At 32.7% G+C, this 27,979-nt stretch overlaps 1 protein-coding gene across 1 annotated transcript; it reads left to right on the forward strand.

Annotated features, from left to right (window-relative positions):
• LOC100368939 (protein wntless homolog) lies at nt 1–27,979 on the forward strand. The gene is made up of 12 exons (XM_002735686.4): nt 1–181; nt 18,139–18,411; nt 20,486–20,616; nt 21,170–21,331; nt 21,689–21,825; nt 22,115–22,155; nt 23,123–23,250; nt 23,684–23,781; nt 24,083–24,146; nt 24,914–25,057; nt 25,762–26,011; nt 26,674–27,979. The coding sequence occupies exons 1-12, from the start codon at nt 76–78 to the stop codon at nt 26,790–26,792; spliced, it is 1,653 nt and encodes a 550-aa protein (XP_002735732.1). The 5' UTR covers nt 1–75; the 3' UTR covers nt 26,793–27,979.

A 27,979-nucleotide genomic window follows, 5' to 3' on the forward strand; every position in this document is an offset into this window, starting at 1 on the left:
CAATATAAGGAGCTTGAAGCTTCGAGTTTCTGGTAGTAGTAGGTTGCGAAGAGAGCGATTAAATCATTCGCAGACATGGCTGGTGCAGTGTTGGAAAATCTCAGTACACGAAAGCTGATTGCCTTGTGCGTCGTCTTACTTTTATTCCAGGCAGCTTTTTTCATGCTTGGCGGTATAATAGGTGAGTATACCATATTTAAACTTTGTTAATGGATCGGAAATTGTCAAAACTTTGCCACCGCTACAGTGCCATGGGATGCAGTGCTCGTGACCTATGTGTGGTATCAATACGGAATCAATGTTATCACGTCGCTTGATAATTGCTGTGTTCACCGATACCACGACGCGTGATACCACCGTAATGCTCACTCAAAATTGCCTAACCTCTCTCTCTAGCCGTGCACCACGGCTTCACAGTCATCGATGGGCGCCGGTACTCGAATCCTTCGGTACTTGCCACGGCGCAGTACTGTCTTGACACAGTCTGTGTCAGGCAGTGTGTGTGTACCGACTCTACCGTGTCCAAAACAACTCTTCTATATATATACTCTCTACACAAAAGTACGCTCGACCAGTCAGCCTTTCCAACAAACCCGCGACTGTCTCCGTTCGCCGACATTCCTTCTAGCATGGAATGAACAGTGTATTGATGAAAGCTGCTTCCTCTATAGACTACTTTAGCGGTGATACAAAGTGGCCTTTTCATGACACCATTGTCATCAATTCACTCCTTGTTGCACGGTGTTGTGAAGTCCTGTTTGTCAGAGTGGCTTTTATATTGTTTGATATTAACTAGATCTATTTTGACTGATGCAGTCCATGTATACGGAATGCATCAAACTATACGATTCCTGAGATTCAGACAAACCCGTGTATTTAGGTCACATGGCAAATGTATTTAATTTTTTGTTGTTCAGTGACCGCAGTTAGTAAATTGCTGCTATATCCCGAGGCGAGGCTCAATTTGATGTTTTCATTTCGGTAAATGACCGGAACATTAAAAAAACCTGAAGGTCATATTACATTACTTTACGGTCTGGGAATATGACGTCACTCTGCCACCAAGGTTAGGGTTATTTTTTTTTCTGGAGAATTATTGAAAATTAAAAGTTTTATGAAGGGGTATCTTTTGCTTATATTGATATTTCCCATCAAGTTAAGGGGCGTCGTCAAAAGATCGATGTCGGATAAAAAACTTATTTTCTTTAGTTTGGGGGTGGGGGGTTTTGACCTCAAAAAGTTTCCATCCTACAAAAACGATTTTATTTTTTAATGAAGTCAAACAAATCTTGGAGTATTTGTAATTCGTTTGTTTCTCTATCCAATCATGGACAAAAATAACAGAAAATGAAAAAAAACAGAAAAATGGTTTGGTTCAAGTGTAAATCTGTGCGTCAAATGAGGTGCATTTGTAAAAATTTTTTACACCCACCCGACAACCAACTGCTATGCAATACTACTGTCCGATTATCAATTTGTATTTAATGGTGAATGTAGTCTGACGCCATGACCAATATTTATTAAGTTTCAGAGGGGGGTAGGGGGGTTTGGAAAAAAACTAAAGGAATTAAGTTTTTTATTCGACATCGATCTTTTGACGTCGTCCCTAAGGTGATTTTGCCAGATTTCATTTCTTTACTGCACAAGTTTTTCTCCAACTCCAGAGTGTTTTAGTGTTGCTGTAATCATGGACCTACTAACACCCATACTGTAATGAAAAGAATGTGTCAGTAATGTGTGTGTGAGTGGATGAAATGATCATCATTTTATTGAAATTTGGTCCACATTTTCTTGAAAACTTATTTTGGTGAACCATATTTAGATTTGTTTATTTTATGACATTATTTCAATTTGTGTTTTTGATTTTATATGTGATATTATTTTTGTAGCTACTGTAAAATGACTAATTGTCACTGGGTAAAAATTTTGCTGATTTACCGTTTCTGGCATATTCAGTGGGTTTTAAATTCATGGTTTTATCATTTAGATAATGTGTTCTATGCTCAATTTTACATATTCACTGGGTTTTAATTTAGCGCATTTTCCAGTCAGCGAAATAAGGAAAATTAAAACCCAGTGAATAATTAACCCCTTTACAGTAACAATAAGGTTTCTATCAGGGGTTGAATTGTTAATTAATTGACTTAATTTGTCTCTTGTTATATATCAGAAATAAATCAACACCCAAAGTGATTCGCATAGTAATTAGAAACTTTAGTTGCATAATGTTAGTTTCTAAGTGCATCATGGGGAAATCTAATTTTAATTGCCTGCCGATTGTTCACCAGGGGTTTTTCTAGAAAAAATGAACAAGAGGGAGCACACACAGGCGAAGGAGTGGAGCAATGCCATATCGGAAGGTTTCTGTGCCGTTTTAATGGTGTATCTATCGCCATTGAAATATTTTTGGAGTAATTTTAGTGTATTTGGTGTCCAGACACATAGCTGGTGTTGCTGGGAAGTTTTCACAGAGAAAAATATATTTGAGAAAGATTTCATGTTGTACGGCAGCATGGAAGTGCGCAGCTCAAGATATATATTCATGACTTGAAAGTTCAATCGGCAGTTCGGTAAGAGGGCGCCAGCTGAGAGTATCAGGGCGTTGCGCCCCTGTTCCCCGATTTAGAAAAACCACTGGTTCACTGTATATTCAAGTGATACTGAAGGGAAACTGATTATGTATGCTGAATTGTCTATCAATGTAATGTCCCAAAAAGATTTTGAATAAACCTGATATTGACTGTCATTTTGAGGTCTGTTTAAAATGCGTCTTTTTGGCAACTTTTAGAAGGTATGTACGTTCGCATCTTGCCCAATGTCAGCATTGCATTCTACTTCTCTTCATCACTGTATACAATGGGGAAAATAAAATACATGTCAAAATCAGCGATTTCGCGAAACATCCAGACCGGATGCAACAACATGGAGTACATTTTGCATACTGAATTCAGGTTGCAATCTTTTCTTTTTATATACCTTGACAATGTTTCTTCTAATTTGTTCATTTCGTGATATCTTCAATTCTCTAATTTTAATGAATATTTTTGATAAAAAGTGTTATTTTCGACTTCATGTTAAAAACCAAAAGTCAATTTTTTTTTGTGTTATACTTATAGGTACCTCAGGTAGACCTCTCTCAGATTTGTTCATTTCGTGATGATATCTTCAATTATCTAATTTTGATGAATATTTTTGTCATTTTTGGTAAAAAGTGATATTTTCAAATTTTTGTTAAAAACAGTAGGTCTGATTGCTTTGATACTATACTTATTATTTTCTAATGATATCTTCTGTTCTTTAATTGAAATGTGCATTGCTAACAGCGGAGCTATCTCAGCCAACAGGCTGCTTGTTTATCATTTTGAAATCAGTATGAAATGAATATTAATTAATGAAGTAATGTAAGCACCCATTTGAGTACCGTATATAGGTGTACTGTAAAACCATTTTTCACAATTTTGATGTTTTGAGCAATTTCACTAGTTTTTAATTTAAGTTCTTGAATTTGGCAGAGAAAAAGTTCTATTGTTATTTTACATGTTCATATGGATTTATGTTAGCAAATTTATTAGATATAATGACGAAATTAAAAACCAATCTATAATTGTAGCATTTACAATACTGTAATTTTTGTCCAGTCAAATGTGGTTAGAAATTTTACATAATCTTAGTTGCATAAAAATTACCAAACTCAGGTTTTGATGAAAAAAAATAAATCTTATTCATTTTCATTAACTATGGATTGAGGTCGTATTTTGATATAGCCAATAAAAGGATGTATAAAACTGGATACTTGAAATGCTGTTTTAGTGTTTATGTTCACTTAACATCTTGAAAGGTCATGTATTAAGTATTTCCAATCATTCGTAATAATTTCTGTGCAAAAAAAGGTGAGAAGAATCTATATTTTGCTGAATTAAATTATTTCTGCTTCACAAGAAAACTTTCAAAATTTCATCTAAATATATACAGCCTGTATACATGTCTCTTCAATCACAGTAGCTAAATGAAGAAGACGATTGTCGTGCACGGCGTCTGATAACGCTAGTGAATTAAGAGTCGCATATGTGTACACAGATTGACACAAAGTAAAGTTTATTCAGTTAATGTACGGTATAGCTTTTGTAATGGAATTGAAAAGTATATAAGGAAAGCCGATTATGAGAAATGTTAGAAGGTCATCGGAAGTTTGTTTTCTGTCTATTACCATGTGATACTGTTGCAGTCACATGAGCTATCATCATACCATTCCTACATTTTTTGTCATATAGTGCTTATAATTTATAAACTTGATAGCTTTTTTTAATGATTGTCAATGTAGAGGGCCCCCCTAACATGGTTGTTTATTCGTCACCAAGAATTTATTGATGCTCTGCTAATTTATTGAATTTCAATTTCCATGGTTACATTGTAGCCATGGATACTGTGTATGGTTGTTGCCATGGATTTATTTGTGGAGAGTGTTTCTGTATTACCAAGAAATCATTTGTTGTCGCTATGTAGACACCGAGACATTCGATTTAATTTTCTCTATAGTTGCATAGAGTCACTGTAGATCCATTTCCCGGTCATCATACACGTCAGTTAAAAATGTCTGTTGCAGTTTGTTTGATGCTCGAAAGATAATTTTTAGCTCCGCTGTCGATTTTGTCGAGCGGAGCTTATCATATGAGTGATTGTCTGTCGTCGTCCAATTGCTTTGATAATATATTGCATATATAGGTACTACATGTGATTCTCTCTCATATTTGTTCATTTCGTGATGATACCTTTAATTCTCTAATTTTGGTGAATATTTTTGTCATTTTTGGTAAAAAGTGATATTTTTGACTTCTTGTTAAAAACCGCATGTCCAATTGCTTTGATATTGCATATATAGGTACTGCATGTGATTCTCTCTCAGATTTGTTCATTTCGTGATGATACCTTTAATTCTCTAATTTTGGTGAATATTTTTGTCATTTTTGGTAAAAAGTGATATTTTTGACTTCTTGTTAAAAACCGCATGTCCAATTGCTTTGATATTGCATATATAGGTACTGCATGTGATTCTCTCTCAGATTTGTTAATTTCATGATGATATCTTCAATTCTCTAATTTTGATACTGTTTTTGTAATTTTTGGTGAAAAGTGATATTTTCGAATTCTTGTTGAAAACAGCAAAATCATCTCTTGTCCATTCGCAATAGTTCAAAAAGTTTTATACAGGTAAATATTAAATTTTTAAATTTTGCAAATAAATATTGTTATGGAAATTTACATATACACTGCCATTGCAACATTGTCAGTGCAAAGTACAAATGTAGGCATGAAGAGCTTTTGTGAAAATTTGGAAAATTATTATATAATATTTATCTGAAAGAACTTTGCGCTTCATTCAAATTCAAAGATACTTCTTACATTGTATATAGAAGCCATTTGGTAATGCCCAAAATTACATAAGAGCTGTTTTCCGTCAATCATCAACAAATTTACTGCCATGCACGAGAAAGATTGTATGCATCCACTGAGGTATTCATGAGCGTTTCTGTCAACAAGATTCAATTATGTATTTTCAAGACTTGTTTGTTTTTTATTGCTGTCTCTACGGCCATAGATCTGCAAGCGTCCATTTTGTGTTTAACAGAGCTTAGCTGATACCAGGATGAGGAATTTAGTTGTCATAGTTACGGTAGGAAGATGGTCACACTGCCATGTTGTCATTGTTGGGCTCTAAAATATTTCAGTGACTATAGAGTACCAGGGGGGTATATGTAGTTGGCACAAACAGTGAATTTTGGTGTCGTCTTAGAGCAGTTCACATGGCTAATAATTCTACTGTCTAACCAAATTTGAATACCTAGGTGTGTCTATGGACTAGGTAATTTCAAACAAAATGGACATAATTGCCTATTCCCTACAGTGAATTTCATAAAGGCATTTTGTTTATGAAATGTTTATGAAACATTAATTTAAATCTAAAGAATATGATTTCATTGGCTATGGAAAACTTTTGGGTATGGCCATTACCCACAAGTCTTTGGGTGTTTCATTCAATCATTGGTCGATCTACTGCCATGCATTTATTAACATGTTTAGATAGGTCAAATTGTTTTCAATTGTCATTTGAAATTATTAACATTCAAGAAACATTTGTGCCTTCATGAAATTCACAGTACTTTTATATTATTATATTATATTTATATTATATTTTGTAAAACAACGGAAAAGTTATGTGGTATAATTTTGTGAACGATGACAAAAGGTTCTAATTATACACTCAAATTCTATAACAAATGTGCAGTGTGATGCCGTGATAACTACTCGCATATATCATAATTTCTGTAATATGAAACTTTTTTAAAATAATTGCATCCCAGTTATTCTACCATATTACTGAACAAATGTTACGCATATAGATAAGTTCACAAGTCGATTACAGAGCACAGTATGAAAGATAGAGGATGATTTCATAATCAGTCGTTTGTAAGCAGTTTAACGGATAACATCTCAGAGATGTCTTGTGTATGGATATTTTTAAGATGACAAAAATTCATTTTCATATTTTACAAACATTTGTAAACTTCCAAAAGTTATCCTTTGGTATAGAACCAACATTATACTGTAAAATACATTATTTTCACTTTGAATTAATTTTTGCTATTTTTGCTGAAGGAATGGTTCAGTGAAAATAAAATCCAGCGAGTATAACCTTACCGGGGGTATTTCCTATATTTTACATTCAACTCATCAGAAATCAGTGAAAATAAATTGCATACAAAACACCCAAAAGTCTTTTTAGCGAAAATTAATTCCAGCTAAAAATAAAATATTTTACCGTATTCAAAAGTAATACCAAAATCTAGGCATAAAATTGTATATTATTAGTGAATGAAGTATAATAACTCTCATCCTCTGCTTTATTGATCAACACTGTTCTGTACATGGTAACCTAGCAACTAGAGCAATCTTGGCTATTCTGTCGTTACTAAGAGATTGAGTGTTGCATACAAGATCACAAAGTACATGTACTTGCATGCTGTAAAAGTCTTAACCATTAACCAAGTTTTATTGTGCTGGTTGTGTTAAATTTAATTAATCTTGTTATTCTTCTCAGGCAACATCCTATAAAACCTAGTGAATATTCAAGCAACATAAAATTCATTAAAACCTAGTGAATATTCATGCAACATAAAATTCATTAAAACCTAGTGAATATTCATGCAACATAAAATCCCATTAAAACCTAGTGAATATTCATGCAACATAAAATCCATTAAAACCTAGTGAATATTCATGCAACATAAATCTATTAAAACCTAGTGAATATTCATGCAACATAAAATCCATTAAAACCTAGTGACTATTCATGCAACATAAAATCCTTTAAAACCTAGTGACTATTCATGCAACATAACAACCATTAAAACCTAGTGAATATCCATGCAACATAAAATCCATTAAAACCTAGTGAATATTCATGCAACATAAAATCCATTAAAACCTAGTGAATATTCATGCAACATAAATCTATTAAAACCTAGTGAATATTCATGCAACATAAAATCCATTAAAACCTAGTGACTATTCATGCAACATAAAATCCTTTAAAACCTAGTGACTATTCATGCAACATAACAACCATTAAAACCTAGTGAATATCCATGCAACATAAAATCCATTAAAACCTAGTGACTATTCATGCAACATAAATCTATTAAAACCTAGTGACTATTCATGCAAATAAAAACCATTAAAACCTAGTGAATATCCATGCAACATAATCTATTAAAACCTGGTGAATATTCATGCAACATAAAATCCATTAAAACCTAGTGAATATCCATGCAACATAAATCTATTAAAACCTAGTGACTATTCATGCAACATAAAATCCTTTAAAACCTAGTGAATATCCATGCAACATAAATCTATTAAAACCTAGTGAATATTCATGCAACATAAAATCTATTAAAACCTAGTGAATATTCATGCAACATAAAATCCATTAAAACCTAGTGAATATCCATGCAACATAAAATCCTTTAAAACCTAGTGAATATCCATGCAACATAAATCTATTAAAACCTAGTGAATATTCATGCAACATAAAATCCATTGAAACCTAGTGAATATTCATGCAACATAAAATCCATTGAAACCTAGTGACTATTCATGCAACATAAAATCCTTTAAAACCTAGTGACTATTCATGCAACATAAAATCCTTTAAAACCTAGTGACTATTCATGCAACATAAAATCTATTAAAACCTAGTGAATATCCATGCAACATAAATCTATTAAAACCTAGTGAATATTCATGCAACATAAAATCCTTTAAAACCTAGTGAATATCCATGCAACATAAAATCTATTAAAACCTAGTGACTATTCATGCAACATAAAATCCTTTAAAACCTAGTGAATATCCATGCAACATAAATCTATTAAAACCTAGTGACTATTCATGCAAATAAAAACCATTAAAACCTAGTGACTATTCATGCAACATAAAATCCATTAAAACCTAGTGACTATTCATGCAACATAAAATCCTTTAAAACCTAGTGAATATCCATGCAACATAAATCTATTAAAACCTAGTGACTATTCATGCAACATAAAATCCTTTAAAACCTAGTGAATATCCATACAACATAAAATCCTTTAAAACCTAGTGAATATTCATGCAACATAAAATCCTTTAAAACCTAGTGAATATCCATGCAACATAAAATCTATTAAAACCTAGTGACTATTCATGCAACATAAAATCCTTTAAAACCTAGTGAATATCCATGCAACATAAATCTATTAAAACCTAGTGACTATTCATGCAAATAAAAACCATTAAAACCTAGTGACTATTCATGCAACATAAAATCCATTAAAACCTAGTGACTATTCATGCAACATAAAATCCTTTAAAACCTAGTGAATATCCATGCAACATAAATCTATTAAAACCTAGTGACTATTCATGCAACATAAAATCCTTTAAAACCTAGTGAATATCCATACAACATAAAATCCTTTAAAACCTAGTGAATATTCATGCAACATAAAATCCTTTAAAACCTAGTGAATATCCATGCAACATAAATCTATTAAAACCTAGTGAATATTCATGCAACATTAAATCCATTAAAACCTAGTGAATATCCATGCAACATAAATCTATTAAAACCTAGTGACTATTCATGCAACATAAAATCCTTTAAAACCTAGTGAATATCCATGCAACATAAATCTATTAAAACCAAGTGAATATTCATGCAACATAAAATCCATTAAAACCTAGTGAATATCCATGCAACATAAATCTATTAAAACCTAGTGACTATTCATGCAACATAAAATCCATTAAAACCTAGTGAATATTCATGCAACATAAATCTATTAAAACCTAGTGAATATTCATGCAACATAAAATCCTTTAAAACCTAGTGAATATCCATGCAACATAAATCTATTAAAACCTAGTGACTATTCATGCAACATAAAATCCATTAAAACCTAGTGAATATCCATGCAACATAAATCTATTAAAACCTAGTGACTATTCATGCAACATAAAATCCTTTAAAACCTAGTGAATATCCATGCAACATAAATCTATTAAAACCTAGTGAATATCTATGCAACATAAAATCCTTTAAAACCTAGTGACTATTCATGCAACATAAAATCCATTAAAACCTAGTGAATATTCATGCAACATAAAATCTATTAAAACCTAGTGAATATCCATGCAACATAAAATCCATTAAAACCTAGTGACTATTCATGCAACATAAAATCCATTAAAACCTAGTGAATATCCATGCAACATAAAATCCATTAAAACCTAGTGAATATCCATGCAACATAAATCTATTAAAACCTAGTGACTATTCATGCAACATAAAATCCTTTAAAACCTAGTGAATATCCATGCAACATAAATCTATTAAAACCTAGTGAATATTCATGCAACATAAAATCCTTTAAAACCTAGTGAATATCCATGCAACATAAAATCCATTAAAACGTAGTGAATATTCATGCAACATAAAATCCATTAAAACCTAGTGAATATCCATGCAACATAAAATCTATTAAAACCTAGTGAATATCCATGCAACATAAAATCCTTTAAAACCTAGTGAATATCCATGCAACATAAAATCCATTAAAACCTAGTGAATATCCATGCAACATAAAATCCTTTAAAACCTAGTGAATATCCATGCAACATAAATCTATTAAAACCTAGTGAATATTCATGCAACATAAAATCCATTAAAACCTAGTGAATATCCATGCAACATAAATCTATTAAAACCTAGTGAATATTCATGCAACATAAAATCCTTTAAAACCTAGTGAATATCCATGCAACATAAAATCTATTAAAACCTAGTGACTATTCATGCAACATAAAATCCTTTAAAACCTAGTGAATATCCATGCAACATAAATCTATTAAAACCTAGTGACTATTCATGCAAATAAAAACCATTAAAACCTAGTGACTATTCATGCAACATAAAATCCATTAAAACCTAGTGACTATTCATGCAACATAAAATCCATTAAAACCTAGTGAATATCCATGCAACATAAAATCCATTAAAACCTAGTGACTATTCATGCAACATAAAATCCATTAAAACCTAGTGAATATCCATGCAACATAAAATCCATTAAAACCTAGTGAATATCCATGCAACATAAATCTATTAAAACCTAGTGACTATTCATGCAACATAAAATCCTTTAAAACCTAGTGAATATCCATGCAACATAAATCTATTAAAACCTAGTGAATATTCATGCAACATAAAATCCTTTAAAACCTAGTGAATATCCATGCAACATAAAATCCATTAAAACCTAGTGAATATCCATGCAACATAAAAATCCATTAAAACCTAGTGAATATTCATGCAACATAAAATTCATTAAAATAACTATACACAGAATTATTTCTCTAGTTAAGCTAAATTAACAGAAATTCTGTTACTTTCCCATTTTTCAAGGGAAATCAAAAAGTTTATTTTACGCAAATGACCTCAAAAAATGAAAATTTGCTATGGTCACTCTACCAATGTCATGTTTTATTCCACTTAATTCCTTCTTTTATGTGGTGGATGTTTTGCTCTTAGTTTGGATGATTTGTTTTCATCTTTGATTTCATTTTTTACATCTGTAGTGAAACAATGATTATGTTCTACAATAACCCAAAAGGAAAAATGAACTAAACTAAACTAAACTAAAAATGAAACTACTGTGACAAGATTTTCTACATACATGTACAATCAATAAATTAATAGTTGCAAGTATACAAGTTTAATAATTGCCTGGATTAACATAATTATGCTAGATGTAAAAACGTTGTCAGTGATGTCTGGTACATGTATATGGTTTATGTCCAGGTTATTTATTTAAAATACCTGGTAGGTTCAAATCTCAGCTTTATCTCAGAGTTTGTGTCTTATCATATGCTGTTATAAATGGTGTATCTTACTACTCTAAATCAGCAAACTGGGAGGGTAGTTAGAAAAGAGAAAACAATTATGTGTGAAATTGCACTTGGTAATTTGAATAATGCTCTGATAATAATTTTTTTTTGCTACAGAGAGGATTTTCTGATTTCATAGTTCCATGCTGGAAATTTAATACATGTATATTCCTACAAATTCTGACAATCAAATATTTTACATAATTATCTTAAGATCCCAATAAATCTAGGAATGATCTCAATATGCAACTTTAAAATCAAATTTAAAATGATATTTAATAAACTATTTACCTTATTACTCAGAACATCCCTGGCAACTGTTTTGCATCATATCTTGTGATGGGATATCTGTGTCTCCTGCCTGAGGCTCACTTTTAAGACATCCAATATATGGCGAGATATCAAACTGTTTTATGAATTCCATTACATTCAAATACGAGTCAACCATTAAATTCCATGTCCAAATGTGGAATTCTCTATTTTTTGTATCATTTTTTTCAACAACAATTTTAGGGCAATTTTTTCATGTAATTCTATTTTCATTAATCTTTTTGTTTATTTTTGACCAAATTAACGATGTTTTCCATTGGCTCTATTTCTTGATTTAAATTTAACACTTCACTAAGTGCTATACACATTTGATGATGATGAAATTTGTTAAAGTAAAATTATCTCATCGACATACCACGTACCGAAAGATCTGCTTTTCAACATTTAAAAAAAAAATTCATGTTCAAAATCAAATCATTCCATTGGTTGCATGGTTGCAGATAATATGGTAAATAGGAAAGCTCCACATACACGTACATGTACATTGGACAGTAACATTGATGATAATATCCTGATACTATCACCCTCTAATACAGTCCCAGTTCACCCCTATTTGCAAATGGTTGCTGCCAGAACTATATTTCAAAGAGAGGAATATCTCAGTAGTAATTTATCTCTCCTTCCTCTGTGTCTCACTAGTCGATCACAATCACAGCCATAAGGGAAATTTTTAAGACCAGCGTAGCTGTTTTTACGAGCTCTGTACAAATGAAACTGTTTCATTTGACAGATCAGTGGATATTTTATGTCATTCTTGTCTAACTTTAATATAATGTTACTACCCATTACCTGCTTATGACTTGTTTCCGGGAAATTCCAAGACGTGGTTTTCAAGATAGCCTTGGATAAAAGGTCATGGCAATAACTTGTGTCTACGATTAGTATACTTGGCATATGCTTAGTGAATGATTAATTTGTGATACAAATTTAGAATTTACTTTTTTTGTTAGTTTATTTAATCAATTACATGTAGATATTGATTAATTAATTACCACATACATGTATTTCTATTGATTCGCCATGAGACCAGAAACTAACCCATAAAGGGGCACTTCCAGTTAAGCTTAAACTCGCAACAAATTTACTCATTGGATTAAAATTACAATGGATAACAAAATATAGATTAACATTGTAAACGACATAAACAATTAGTGTTCCATGATTTGTTGGTGCAATCCCTGGGTTTGGAAGGTTCCCCTTTAAACACCACATTTTTTCCCATCCAAATTTTGGTGCATTATTTTGCAAATTTTATATTACTTTTTCCACCTTTTCTTTGATAATTTTGAAACAAAAGACATAATTTTTCATTGGCTGCAGGTCTTGATCAAATTTTTTGAAAAAATGTGATAAACATTTGGATGGATTTGATTTTTGAAGGGTGACATAAGTTAAATCTTGTCCCAAGAACTGTGTTTTTGCTGCGTATTTTGATACTTGTGCTTAACAATTGAGGGAAAACTAATTTAATGATGGTAGTTCAATTTGATTAAAGGAAAATGTGAAAAAGACCTCATTATATACTGTTTCACTACTTTATTAATCAAGTCCGGGGGTTTTTCTAGAAAAAATTAACAAGGCGAGGCGAGCAGAGCGAGAGTAGCTACCACAGAAACAACATGGCGGATCTAGCTGGAAACTCCAGATCGGAAGGTTTCTGCGCCGTTTAATGGTGTATCTATCGCCATTGAAATATTTTTGGAGTAATTTTAGTGTATTTGGTGTCCAGACTCATTGTCAGCTGGTGTTGCTGGGGAGTTTTTCACAGAGAAAAATATATTTGAGAAAGTTTTCATGTTGTATGGCAGCACGGAATTGCGCAGCTTAAGAAATATATTTATGACTTGAAAGTTCAATCGGCAGTTTGGTAAGAAGGCGCCAGCCGAGAGTATCAGGGCGCTGCGTCCCTGTTCTTCAACATGGTGTCACTCCCATGGTGCATTTCACTTATTTAGTGCACTTCCTGTTGTAAACAGGGATGTAATGTTAGACTCTTACATAAACATTGTTTTGTCTGATGCCTCTATAAGTGAGATGTGTAATGAGAGTTCCATGATGTTTGAAAAGTAAATAGCTGTATTTTCTTTCCTTTAGATAGATATCACATCCCTACTGATATACACAAGGTGTATCATTTCCATGGTAACAAAAACAAGAATGGTATTATACATGTATAATAATGCTTGTTGTATTTTTAAACCGGCCTTTATGTCCCATCAATAGACATGATTAGCTGTGTGTGCAAGTTAATAGACTCTCGATGTACCACATTATTAAAGCCTACTATGCCTACCTTATTAAAAGCACATTTTTTTCATATAGGTAAAATTTCCACTCTCCTTTAATTCTGATGTATATGTATCTATAGATCTATTGGAAGAAATTACAGTTCCATGGGTTTCTGTTTTAGTACAGCCTCATTTATTAGTTAATAGTAGAATCTAATGTATGAATATAAAATTGTATCAGAGTCTAAAGTACATTGTGTATGAAGGGGGTGGGTTGTGTAGAGTACTGTAGAATACTTTATTTTCGATTGGAATTGATTTTCGCTATTTTCGCTGAAGGAATGATTCAATGAAAATAAGATAAGATAATATACCTTTTTTTTCTATATTTTACATTCAACTCTTCAATGATCAGTGAAAATAAATTCCATACAAAACGTCCAAAAAGTCTATTTAGCAAAAATTAATTTCAGCTAAAATAAAGTATTTTACAGTATATGGTTAATATCTCACCTGTCACCCTTAATCTTACCAACTCCTTGTATACTCTAGGGTGCTAGTATAATTAAAATTATAAATCAGTTGTGAGTTTGAAGTCCTACAATGTACGGTCAGTAGATATATAGATTGTATGTACAGATAATATTTTGGATTTTTGACTAATTGGACATTCAAAATTGCTACCGGCCTTGATTAAAAAAAATTTCGCAATATTATCTGTGGGTACAACAACTGTAGTTTATTTTGTGAAAGGTTAAAAGAGTTGTTGTTCAAAAAGTTAATTTAAATAATTTGTATTCATAAGATGCCTCTTGTGCGTATGCCACAATTGAACCAATTAATTCATTGTTTAAATTAACTCAGAATGACACTTGACAATAAACTGATTGAAAAACATTGCAGTATTAACTTTTGTATTTAAAAAGATATAAAACTCGTACAGACCAGCAAGTTTCTCCCTAATCGGGGTAAATTTATTCAAAAAATTGACATGGTCTGTGACCCCCTTAACAGTGAGAAATACATGCTAAAAAGACAAGTTTTGAGTTATAGAGCGAGTATATGGTGTTGATTTCTAGTTTTACTCGCTGGTTCCCCTAACGAAATATTTTGGATAATTGCAATTTGGCTACAGATGTTGATCAAAATGTTAGAAATAATGTTGTGCAGATTTTATTTTGTTAAAGCTGATGAAAATTGACTTTGGGGTTCTTAGGATTCACTCTTAAATAATGCATGGTTTGTAAAAGCATTGTATCAATTATGAAAAGATTTCTTCAAAATTCAATAAAAGGTTAATGCCGTTTTTGTGTTAACATCCGTAATTTTGTGAAAGACAGAATACCATTCTGTATCCGTGAACATTCATCGGGTGTTTTAAAGAAAAGTTGTCATGGTGACTTTCATCTGGGCAACAAGATTGGCACATCAATAGCATGTGCTATCAAGGTATTAAAAAATAAAATTTAACGATCACCCAAAGTTTGCCTTCATACTGGATTTTATTGGATGACTGAAATAAATTTGTTTACACTGGCTGTTCTTGTTTTTGTGAAACTAGACCACAGTTGTCAATATTGAATAGCAGTGATATATAGCAGTGTATTTACTATTATTAATAAACATTTTGGGGCTATATTTTTGGTGCAATATTTTGCCCGTTTATTTCACTATATTCGTTTTTGATAATCTTAGACCAAATTGACATAATTTATTAATAGCTGCAGGTCTGGAAAAGAATTTTTGAAAAAAACTTGAAAAAATGTATGTGTATTTCATTTTGTGAATGGAGAGAACAGTTGACTTAGGTGTTCCAAAGGTCAATAAACCTATACTGGCAGAAACCTGTGTTCTGTTTAAGTGTCAGATGAGGATATGTGATATTATGCAGTCTGGTCATGTACGATGAGATATTGCATGACTCATTCAGTCTTATCGATTTCTACATTACAAATTTGTTAGGTTAGTGTATGTTTAATCCGTGATATACTGCTCCTATTGCAATCGATAAAAAAAAAAACGTATCTCAAGCCGCTCTTGCGAAACCCCCTGGGTGTTAGTTTAATCATTAAATTAGTCTGCTTGTTTAATTACATTGACGACTTGACTGTGGCAGTCTATTTTTTTTTTCAATCTACAATGATGACTTTCCTGTTATCGTGAAAGCTTTTATGGTCTATTTTTGAAATCAAAAAATGGGTGTAAATTTAACCTTGTAATTGATTCACTTGTATTGGCAATGTGCAAGACCTGCTGCTGAAATAATCAGCGAAGTGAAGATACAACTGGACAGAATTCCAGCAAATTATGAAAGAATGACTCAATACCAAGCAGAATGCACTCGAACATTAAACAAGACTTTCCAATCATGCTGTGCGTGTGCTGGTTTCTCACAGCTTACGGTGTTGACACTGGTTTCTTGCAAAGACGAATGAATAAATGCAAGTTATTTGATTTCATTTTCCTGACTTTTTCAATTTTTACGAAGTTTAATGCCGTTCAAATGCCATTCAAATTTCTTTCCAGGGCAAACATTACACATACTTGTAGTTAATTAGGTGTTGCATATTTTAATTACCCAGTAATTTTAGTGCTCAATTAATTAAGTTACTAGTACTGTGATACAATGTATGCGGCGTAACTGATTTGTGAATGTACATGTGTGTTTAGATTCATAGACGCAAAACATCATTCTGGTTTTCAAATTCATTGTTGATACTATATTTTCTTCATTTTTATAAACATTTTTAAGATTGACAATCAAAACAGAAACAAGAGGTTTCTATTGGCTGAAGAACATGTCATCAGATGATGTCATGCACTGCGCTCATTGATTGGCTGGATGTATTCAACTGCCATTGAAATTTATAAATATTTATAAAAGCGAGGGGAATTGGGTTTGTTGCATTGATAGTAATGTAATTAATGTAATGTAAATAGTGTTAAATTTGCAATTGGATAGCAGAGGAGATTTCACAGGGCTCTGGAAAATTTCTTGTATTCAAAATTAGTGAGAATCTGTAATTTATTAAAAAAAATGAATTCCATACATGTGTAAATATTGATAATGTGAGTATACCTGGATTTAAGTTGGCTACTCTGTAATGTGAGAATACTATGACCCATGGTAAAATGTTTCACCTACATGTACGGTAATTATTAAAATTCATGATGGCATCCAGGTATTTAATGAATACCATAAAATGGTCACATTTATTGTCTGGCTCGGTCTGATTGATATTTCAAACACATTTTCTGAACCCCAGCAGGGAGACACATTACTATGGCAATGCTGTATCAAAAAAAAAAAAGCAATTTCATGAGACGTTACAATATGGATTTATTACATCAGGGGTTGGCAGTTCAGGTCACTGTCTCTTCTATGTAACTACCGCATGGCTTTGATCTGCACCGACGATGGAGCCTTGTCGGTGTCTACACTCACAGAAGGCCAATAAAATGTGAAATATTGCATTAAACTGCAACAGAGTGAGGTTACCGTCTAGTAAGCTTAGGTATGACTCATTGTGTTCGAAAACGAATTTATCAGATTGTGCTGAGTTTACTTTACGGTGTTTTATGCATCAATTCTCTTGTTATCAGTATATATGTTCATCACATTAAACATCAGTAACATTTCTGTTTCAATTATTATGTTCATATTACCTAGTTATCTTGGTCAGGTTAAATAACGCAAAGTACAGTCACTACAGTTATTGAGTTTAAGAAATACGCGATACAGATGAAATCTTACTAAGTTCACTTAGAGTTCACGGTAAATGACTACAGTGTGGAATTACCGTATTTGTTCTATTTGTTCTATTTGTGTTTAATAGAGGCGTACATAAATCAAATATTGCGTTCATGGTATAGTGGGTTATTAATTATGTGACTTTAGTATTTTGAAAGTTTCTAACAATTATTAATAATGACCATCTAATTTCCAGATTATTAAATACAGAACTTAAGATTTTAAAATTCAATAGATGCAAAATTTACAGCTCATAAAATGATAGATCTTTTTTTCATTCAAGTTAAAATCATTCTTCTTTGAAATGATTATAAGCTTAATAATAAAGTTTTCTTTTTTTTACAGCACCCTCGCCAACAACTGCATATCCACATTTAACAAATAAATGTGTGGACACAGGGAAACATAGGCATAAGCAGCAGTGGTTCATACCATGGGGAGAGTTTGCCTGTGAAAAGATTGTTGACTTGGAAGACGCTATTGAACAGGAGATAGTGGCAAATCAAATCGTATTCTCTATTGAAATTCCTAACAGACCCAACAAAATGTCTCGCTGGTTTCAGTATATTTTGACTGTTATGGATATCACCATTGCTTATCATAATGAAAACCCCCTAGGTAAGTGTATTTAATATCATGCTTCCTTAAAGCACCCTAGAAAAGTAAATTGCTTCCATGAAGCCCCTTAGCTAAGTGTAGAAAATACAATGATTCCATGAAGCCCCCTAGGTAATTGTACATGATACAACACTTTCATGAGACCTCCTATGCATGTGTACCTGTGCAAGAGAAGGTTTATGTTCTTGGGAAATGCCACCAAATTGGGTTTCATATTCATGGACTGTGGGCATCGTGCCATGCATATGTGGGATATGGTTCTTGTATAAACAAAAATGGTGACTTTGATTGTTGCGTAGACAAACTCTCAGAGAGGTTACCAAGCTTTACTTGGGTAATTTATTTTGTTGATTGGAAGATATCGAAAGAGTCGCCAGCGGCATGTCAAAACTCGTACTCAAGATTTCATTAGAAAAAGCGCAATGTTTATCAACACAAATGATGCACACGATGACCACCGCCCTTTAATTATTGTGTGTCTATTCTGAAAAGTACAATGGCTTACTGACGTTTTGGAATGTTTATAACTTAGTGTCCAGATTTCCTTTTTATATTTCATTGAGCAGTCTTTGTCTTTTGAGAATGACTGGCAATCAAGACATAGCTCTCCTGAACACCGTAACGCAAATGATCAGGGGAGCTTAATGCTATTTAAAATTTATTCAAAAGAATGATAATTAGCTCTTTTGGAACCTGATTTTGGAGGAGAGTGGAGTGATTACTCCTCAAATAGTCTTCCTTGTTTGAATGCACTGGTGAATCAAACTTTCACAAAATGTGTATACACCATGAACTTAATATATCCTGTGAATTGAAAGTATATAATACCATGGTTACCCAATTCAATAACAAATAAGAATAGTGTATGAAAAAAAATTCTGTGAAGTTCTTTGATCGACATGTGGTCTTTTAACTGAAAAAACTATGATACAACCAATATTACAGAGTTTGTATCCAGTGTTGGAAATTAACCTAAATAAGCTTCTCGTCAGAAGGACCACTTAAAAACAAGTTTAATATCACATTCTAACAAAATAGAGTTGGTTCTGATTGTTTTTCATGCAAATTGCTATGGCAACGGTTCAACACAACTAATAATTGTAAGCGTGTATTTTTATTGACACATTTTCGCTTCAATATTTGTAAGCATCAGTACCATAAAATCTGTATTAGAAGCCGCACCCATTCTTTATGAACAATTGAGAACCAAAAAAGTCACAATTTCTCATATGTGTAGATGTTCTAATAGAAACCGCATTCTCTCTGTTGCATTGTACTATTTTAATAGAAATCGCGGTTTCTAAAACAGATTTTACAGTAGTTGATGTTATTGAAAAGTAGCCACTTGAACTTCATCTATCATGCTGCCTAAAAAGTCATGGGACTTCCTATGGTTTGATTTATAGTCTTTCTGCTGCGTTTGTCTCTTTTCCGAATTCTGGTTGGGTTTCTTTAATAAAAGTGAAATTAAAGTTGATGATAAATTCTATCAACTTATTCAGCAAATAAATTTGTTATGACTGAGAAAATATAAACTTAAAGCTAACAGAAAAATTAGATTTGTCTCTGGTGTGTCTGCTCATCAATTTCAAAGGCCAGAAGTTTTTTTCGATTTGAAACAAAGAAAAAAGTTGGTGGCTGGTGGTGCGATATTTTATTAACTCGTTTGCAGATTGATTTTTCTGATGTTTATTAAAAAAAGAAACTCATCAACACATTGTTGTTAAAAAAGGTTTGGACCAAAATTACAACGTTTAACAAGAGTTAAACTAGTATACATGTACCACTGAGTCGGCCATGTATTGCATATGATTGGTAAAAAAGTAATAGGTACATATGGAGGTTGACCTAAACTGCAGGTCTGTGTGCCTTCAATAGGAAAAGGGGTATTTATATCTACCGGTCCTACACACAATGACCCAGTCCTGAAACAGCGTTAATTTACACTTCTACATCATAAAAAAAATGACAACTTCTCAACAAATTTTGCCAACTTTCTTAAATTATTTAGTTGTTTTTTTTCATCTAATTGGTTACTATGGTGACTCTGCAAAGTATGTTCACTTTTTGATAGGTCCAGATCCAGTAATAACAATGGAGATAAGCCTTGGTTACCGAAACGAAGGTGATGCACCAGGAGACTGGAAAGAGTTGATTAAAACCACGGAGGAGAGGAAACTAGAATGTACATTTGACAGACCTCTGGTGAGTTCAGACAATACTCCCTTGTTATTTTTGGGCTACAATCATTAATGTATGTGAAAACCTGTGAGATAGCATCATAACCATGGACCCAGTGTCTTTGTTATTTATGAATATTTATACCTTTCAAATTCCAATTAAAATGAGAGGTTTCTATTTAGAAAATAACATTTTCAAATCTTGTCATTGATCGATGCCCACATGTGAAGTCTTTTCTGCAATTGGCTTAGCTCATACACATTAGAAGTTAAAAAGATCAATCTGCTAAAGGCGTGACAACATTGTGCACTGTACTTGTAAATCAGGTGATGGGTTCAATTGTTCAAAATAGCAAATTTGAACAACATCAAAATAAATGAAAGCTGAAATGATCATTTACATTCATATGCAATGAATAAATTTTGGGACAAATTACAGTACAAAATGTACTACATGAATTTCCACATATTCTGTCATTCAAATTGCTTGGTATATTGATTTCCCAAATGCCATAAAACCAAATGTATCATGATCTCGGAGTGCAATTCTTAATGTATGTTGATAAATTCTTACTTAGATTCCAGAGAGCAATGATTATACATATCATTGTGATCCAATGCCGTTCATGGAGTTAGGAAGCTGTCACCATGACTACTATCTGATCAACATACGGGTACCCGTTCATGAACACAAAGACATCAATTTAGACTTGGGAAAACTGCAGGATATTCACATTATTGTAAGTACTGAGTATCTGGTAGTGTGCAGAGACTTGAGAGATACATGTATATACTAATGGGACCGGAGTTTTTGTCTTTATAACTGAACTAATTTTGAAGTTTTTCAGTGACTTCCAGATGACTCTTTAGATGTTTGTCTTGCCTGTGTATTTATTTAGAATAACATTTTGCAAAAGAAAGAAATTTATCAGTTCTTGTTATCTGAATGGTGAACTAAAATAATTTTTTCTCCTCCCCAGTAGCAAGGTTGTAATAAGTACACTATGTTTAGCACCATTGTTTACATTGTATGGTATGTATGGACAAATTTACAATAAGTACATAAGCCAAAATAAGATTTATTTTTTTATTTTTAGGAAATTCATCAAAATGGCGGTTTTACTAAAGTCTGGTTTGCACTGAAAACTTTTGTAACTCCTCTGATCATCATGATGACTATCTGGTTCTGGAGACGTGTGTGTGCTTTGAACAGACAATCTGTTTTAATGGAAAGGTAATGTGCAATGCATGGTCAAGGGCAGATAAAATTAAGGGCTTGCGACTTCCCAACATACAACTTAGATCTCATCAAAATCTTATGAAAAAAGCAACCTTCAGTTATGTGTCAACTCTGCCTTGATTTTCTCAATATTTAGACTGATAATGTGAATTTGTGTCGTCATGAGGACGGTACATTTAATAATTAATTCGTTTATACAGACAAGCCAAGCTTTGCTTTTGCAGTGCATGAGAAAAGAGTTCACTGTGACCTCAATAACGACATTGTTTCTTTCTACTTCCAGGACTATATTGGCTTTGGGAATATCTCTCATAATATTGGATTGTAAGTAGATATTAAAAACCATCATCTACCGAGTTGTCAGAGTATAAACCCCTACTCAAGTATAAGCCTCCATCCAAATTTACAGCATTTTTACAACAAGTCATTTATCTGATTATTATTCAGTTTTAACTTATCCATTTATAACCCCCCCCCCCCTAATTTTTTCGGCAATTTGCCGTTTTCCCAAAGGGTTCATACTCGGACAACTACAGTAATGTAATTTAAAGCATCATATTCAATACATGTACACCACCTGCACAATACTTGCCTTATTCACTCATACTACAACAACACTGGCAGTATAGTTGTCTCAAAAAAGTTACTTCCAATTCCATGATTCACATATTTATCTCCCATTGAGAATTGAAAGTTCAATTCCCACTTTGCATGATCTGTAGAAAAACTCTGACTGACCCTTGACCCCTGTGAACATCATAGAGAATTTGGGTTACAAGCAGTTAATGAGAAATCTAATCCAAAAGTTGAATACTTAAAATTATTTTATCATTAAAACACTTCGAAAATAAGTGATTTCAACAACAACAAATTTTGTTTGATTTGTTGATTGGACTATATGACCATCATTGAAGGCTAGCTTCAGTGATCTAATATTTTAAGTTATGTTGCAAAACTTTTTTTTACTCCTATGTGCAAATCTGTTCATAGTAATTTCCTGATTTGCATAATTAGTTTCCAGCTTTTCTAATTACACTGTAATTAATTTGAATTAATTTTTTAAGTTTCCAATACTCTCAGCACACGGGAGTTCTTTCTAAGCTTTCTTTGATTTTTTTTTCCCAATATTTTATGGTGATCAAATAATGAGTGGGTAGTGTTTTGCATATTATAAAAAGTTGGAATACAACTTTTAATAAGATGCTAATGGTTTGTATTGTCTGTATCTTAGAAAATAAAAATGTTGAAAACAAAATTATTGTATTATATTGTATATATTGTTTGCTTTTAGTGCCCATAGAATGGTTGACTTTATCTGTGGATATTCCCTTCATGTTACTTATCAGTGATATCAGACAGGGTATATTCTACTCTATGCTGCTCTCTTTCTGGATTATCTTTGCTGGAGAACACTTGATGGTATGTACTTTCTGTTTGTCACCACCAGATGGCAGTATTTATAAACTATTTTATAATCATCTTTTCTGTTTCATTGCTTCTTATATTTTATTATATTGAGACTATGTTATCGATCATATGCCACAAAATGAACTGATGTTCATGACTCGCTACAAAATAAACTGGTCTTCATGTCGTACCAGAAAATGTACTGCTTTATGTTGGAATCATTGATTTGTGCAGAGACATTCTATTGTGCCTAATTTAGTGATAGGCAGTTTGTCTCGAAACAAAATTTTGTTTCATAGACTTTCTTATATTTCTTGCTGAGGATGCTATACATTTTACATACATTGACATAAAATTCTTCTGTCTGTCCACTGACTCATGGATCTATTTGAATACTAACAAATGGGTACAACCTCAAGACAATTCTCACAATGACTTTTCACAGGACCAAACAGAGCGTAATCGTTTATCAGTTTATTGGACGCAAGTAACAGCTATTGTCTTTGGATGCACATGTTTATTTGTGTTTGATATGTGTGAAAGGTAAGATCAAAATAATAGATTTTTTTGAGGTACTGTATTGGTAGAAAATGCTTGTGTTATCAGATTGAAAGAAAACATTTTTAATGAAAATGATTTCATGAAAATTTGTGTTTTGCCAAAAAAATCATGGTTGTCCTTAATTCCCACAAATTTCTCCTTAACAATTACTTTTAACACAATTTGGAAAAATATAACTTGTTTTGTGTAACGCGTTTTCAAATATTATAATCTGCTTTGACGTGCCTTGAAACTCTAGTGGCAATATACAGTACACTGAATGTATTTGTTTTTTCTTTACTAGGGGTGTACAGTTGAGCAATCCGTTTTATAGTATATGGATTACTGATACTGGAAAGAATCTTGCTGTATCCTTTTTAGTACATAACTGTACATTATTGTCTATTGTGTTCCTGAATTCTATGGAATACTTTATTTTTACTTTCTTTTCATTGATTTTATGACAAAACATTGGCCACGCACCAAAGCCCAAAAATCAGTGAACCAAATTATGCCAACCAGGTTTATAATTTTCAGTGAGCATTCAAGTTAAAATAAAATTATCTTCGTGAAATAGCTTGGAATGAAATTACAGATTTGACATTATGTATCACTTGGATTAGTGCTTTGTCTTATTAAGATAGATTTAGCTAGGTTGGATATGGTTGAGATACAAGTTGGGTTTGGCTAAACTCCTTCCAACTTTGACAGAGATGTACTGTTAAATCCAGGCTGCGAGAGGGCTGCATACCACAAGGGGGGTGAATAACGATGCACAATCACACACAAGTGTCTGGGATCCAATAGGGGTAGGTTTATTCTAAATAACAAAACTATGGGGCCAGAGTTTGGCCAATGAAGAGACATTGCTGAGTAAATCGGTTGCCATGGCAACCACACGGTTGCTGAAATATGGCCAAACACTGGCAAACTAAGACTACTACTAAAACTCGACAATGACCCGCAACATCTCCCATGATGCAATAGTTATGCAGCTACACAAATGGTCTTAGAATAAAATGAACTCCTTGATCTTGTGGAACACAATAGAGCCACAAGATTCTAAAAAAAAAATATAGATATTATTGTCATAGCGTGTTCTATACATGCATGAATTTTCCTAAACTTTTTGTAGATGGCATTTATCATTGTGGCTGGTATCTGTGCCTCTCTGTATTTTATGTTTCTTTGTTACATGGTTTACCGAGTATTTCGTAATATTAGTGTGAAAAAAACAGCTCTGCCTGCCATGGCTAAAGCCAGGCAGTTACATTACCAGGTAAGAACTATGTGGTTCAGCGACTTAAGATGTAAAAAAGTTGTTTTCAATCTCCCTGAATGTGGCTGGTTTGTGTACAGTCAGTGTGGTTCATTTAATGGATGTCAATTAAATTACATCTGTTCAACAGTTGTTCTACTCTCTTACGAAAGGAAAATATTTCAGTTGGAAAAATTGCAATTTTTTTTTTTCAAGTGTAGTTTTTTTTCACAACAACATGCCAGTTATCCTCTTTTGTTGGAATTACAGTTCAACTGAATACAAAATATGTTCATTTTGTGCACACTGCAAGTCTGTGTTTATCTCGTCTCTTAATTTCATGTGCTTTTAAAAAAAAAACAAGCATTGCAGCACTGTTGTGTTTCCACACTTAGTATCTGTATAACAAGTTAGCATACAACCAGTATGAAGTAAAAACCTGACTGGAAATCTCCACTAATGCACAGCTTCAATATAGTATTAATTCGGTCTCAGCAAACAGTCAGTGACATTTGGGTCAATTTAGGATTAACGGTGATATGAGAGGAAACTTTGACGAACTTCAGAATTACAAAAAATCATCGCAAGAGGGCGCTGTGTTAAATTTCCTATCTCGCATATACATTATTAACTTGATGAGAAAGAACCATTTAAAGGGTTGTAGCAAAGCAAAATATTCGCATATTTTTGTGTTTAAGACATTTCCGATATTACTATCTTCGCAGGGTTTGATTTATCGTTTCAAGTTCTTCATGTTCTTCACCTTGCTGTGTGCTGCTATGACAGTCATCTTCTTTATCATCACGCAAGTCAACGAAGGGAGATGGAAGTGGGGCGAGGAGCACACTGTGGAAGTGAACAGTGCATTTTTCACTGGTGTCTATGGAATGTGGAACATCTATGTGTTTGCTGTCTTATCTCTGTATGCACCATCACATAAAGACCCCAGAAAATATGAATCTACTGTACAGAATGGTGAGTCATTTATAAACATCATTCAATAATTTTTAAGTATTCCATGTTTTATTCTTATTCACTAGCCTTACCTGTACTTTACATGATTAAGAATGGTATATTTGTGCCGGTATTTTGGGAGTTGAAAAACTATGTCCCAGTCATATTTACTCTGTGAAACACGCACTTACTATCTCTATTTCAGTTTATTTTCTCTGAAAAAACCATCTTTTCAACTGGAAATCCAGGTTTCTCGGCTGTCTTAAAAAGTTCCTCTAGCTGCCCTCATTTGTACCCTACCACACTCAATCTGCTATCTTTAAAAAACTGTTTCAAATATCCTTGCACGTTGCTAGGTAGGTTACATATGCACAAATACAATTAAGAATGTAAAAACGACCCAATCCTTGATGAGTGTTGATAGCGATGGGAGGCTAAAATGACCCTGGATCACTGGTGATTTTACTTGACACCTGGTACATGCAAGACCTAGCATATTTCCAATGATGCATTTCCCAGGCCTATGCCGCTCTGTCACATATGAAAATTGATTTCGTAATCTTCTAATGCTGAACTAACTTTTTTTCTTGAGGGATACATACATGCAAATAGTTGAAAGTAACCAATATGCCAATGCTGTAATGCTTCACCTTTGTTTTATTCTAATGTGAATCTCTGCACAGGTGATGTAAGCGGCTCCAGCAATGAGGAATACGAACTGAGGCGAACGCTGACCGACTCTGCTGCCACTGAAGAACCATCTGAACTATACAGAATGACGGGTAAAACGGCGCAAGATTAGACCCCGCATGGCGAACGCTGACCGACTCTGCTGCTACTGAAGAACCATCTGAACTATACAGAATGACTGGTAAAACAGCGCAAGATTAGACCCTGCATGGACAAAACTGTACAGATTGCTATTTTCTAAGCAAAGAAATGCGCAAATTTAGTTACAAAATAAATGTCCCTCATCTTGACTACTTTGTCAATAGGAAATTTTCAAATATTGTGTGTTGTAACCAATTACATTAGATTCTTTGCTGAATACATCTGCAATATTTTCTGAAAATGTCAGCGATATTACTGCCAGAACAGTGTAGAACCTGGTGCCGAACAACAGTCTGCATTTGATTTATTAAAAGTTCACTTGATCTGTAAAAAAGTTAGTTTTAGTAGATGTGTATGTTGTGATATCCCAAACCTTCCTTCCAAACACTTTATCAGAGGTACGTTATAAATTGCATTCCAATATAGATTGTTGAAAAGTTAGTTTGCAGATAAAAGATATATGTGAAATTTGAGAAACTTGTTACATATCTTTATGTTGTTGACATGTACAGCAATTGTAATATAGTAATAAATCAATTTGTACAGAATAAAGCCATTGTATTTACAATTAAGTTTTCACAGGCTTGCTAACAATTTAAAAAAAATTTCACCCAAATAATTAAAATGTTATTTTTTTTTTAATTTTGTATGTAAAATGCTGTTCATTATCAAGTTATCTTATAGTTGTGAAAATCAAGAATCTATATTTGTTGCCACATAAACATTTTGTATTTCCATTGTTTGTTGTACACAGCAATGAAATTGCTGATTTGGTGCCCTCGTGTGGCAATATTGCAGATAACTTTTGTTTTTGGTGTAGATGAATCAACACTTTTCAAATTATTATTACCCGTAGAACATAGCTTTTTATATTTTTGGATATGTTATACAGTTTTTGATGTTATTTTAAGTGAATTGCTTTTTTATGCACAGCACTTTATTTTTTCAACTGATTGTAGTCAAAATTGTTACCAGCAGTGAATTTATTAGCCTTTTTTTTTTTTTGTAAGTGTTTGCTAGTTTGAAAATCATGAATATTACCATTCCAAAAATATATGTTATAACAATGCGTTATGTGTTGTACTAATTAAAAGTAAATGCATGTGTGTTGAAGTTCTTTTTAATTTTTTTTTATTATTAAAGATTTGTATCTGTGTA

This window comes from Saccoglossus kowalevskii, chromosome 9 (genome assembly GCF_978046115.1).
Source record: "Saccoglossus kowalevskii chromosome 9, keSacKowa6.1, whole genome shotgun sequence".
Classification (NCBI taxonomy): domain Eukaryota; kingdom Metazoa; phylum Hemichordata; class Enteropneusta; family Harrimaniidae; genus Saccoglossus; species Saccoglossus kowalevskii.

What these genes read in the sequence shown, in the direction of transcription:
- LOC100368939 (XM_002735686.4), top strand. Translation starts at nt 76, where the DNA reads ATGGCTGGTGCAGTGTTGGAAAATCTCAGTACACGAAAGCTGATTGCC. An exon ending in TCATAATGAAAACCCCCTAG is followed by an intron (nt 18,412 to 20,485) that starts GTAAGTGTATTT and finishes ACTTTTTGATAG; the next exon opens with GTCCAGATCCAGTAATAACA. An exon ending in ATACTGGAAAGAATCTTGCT is followed by an intron (nt 24,147 to 24,913) that starts GTATCCTTTTTA and finishes AACTTTTTGTAG; the next exon opens with ATGGCATTTATCATTGTGGC.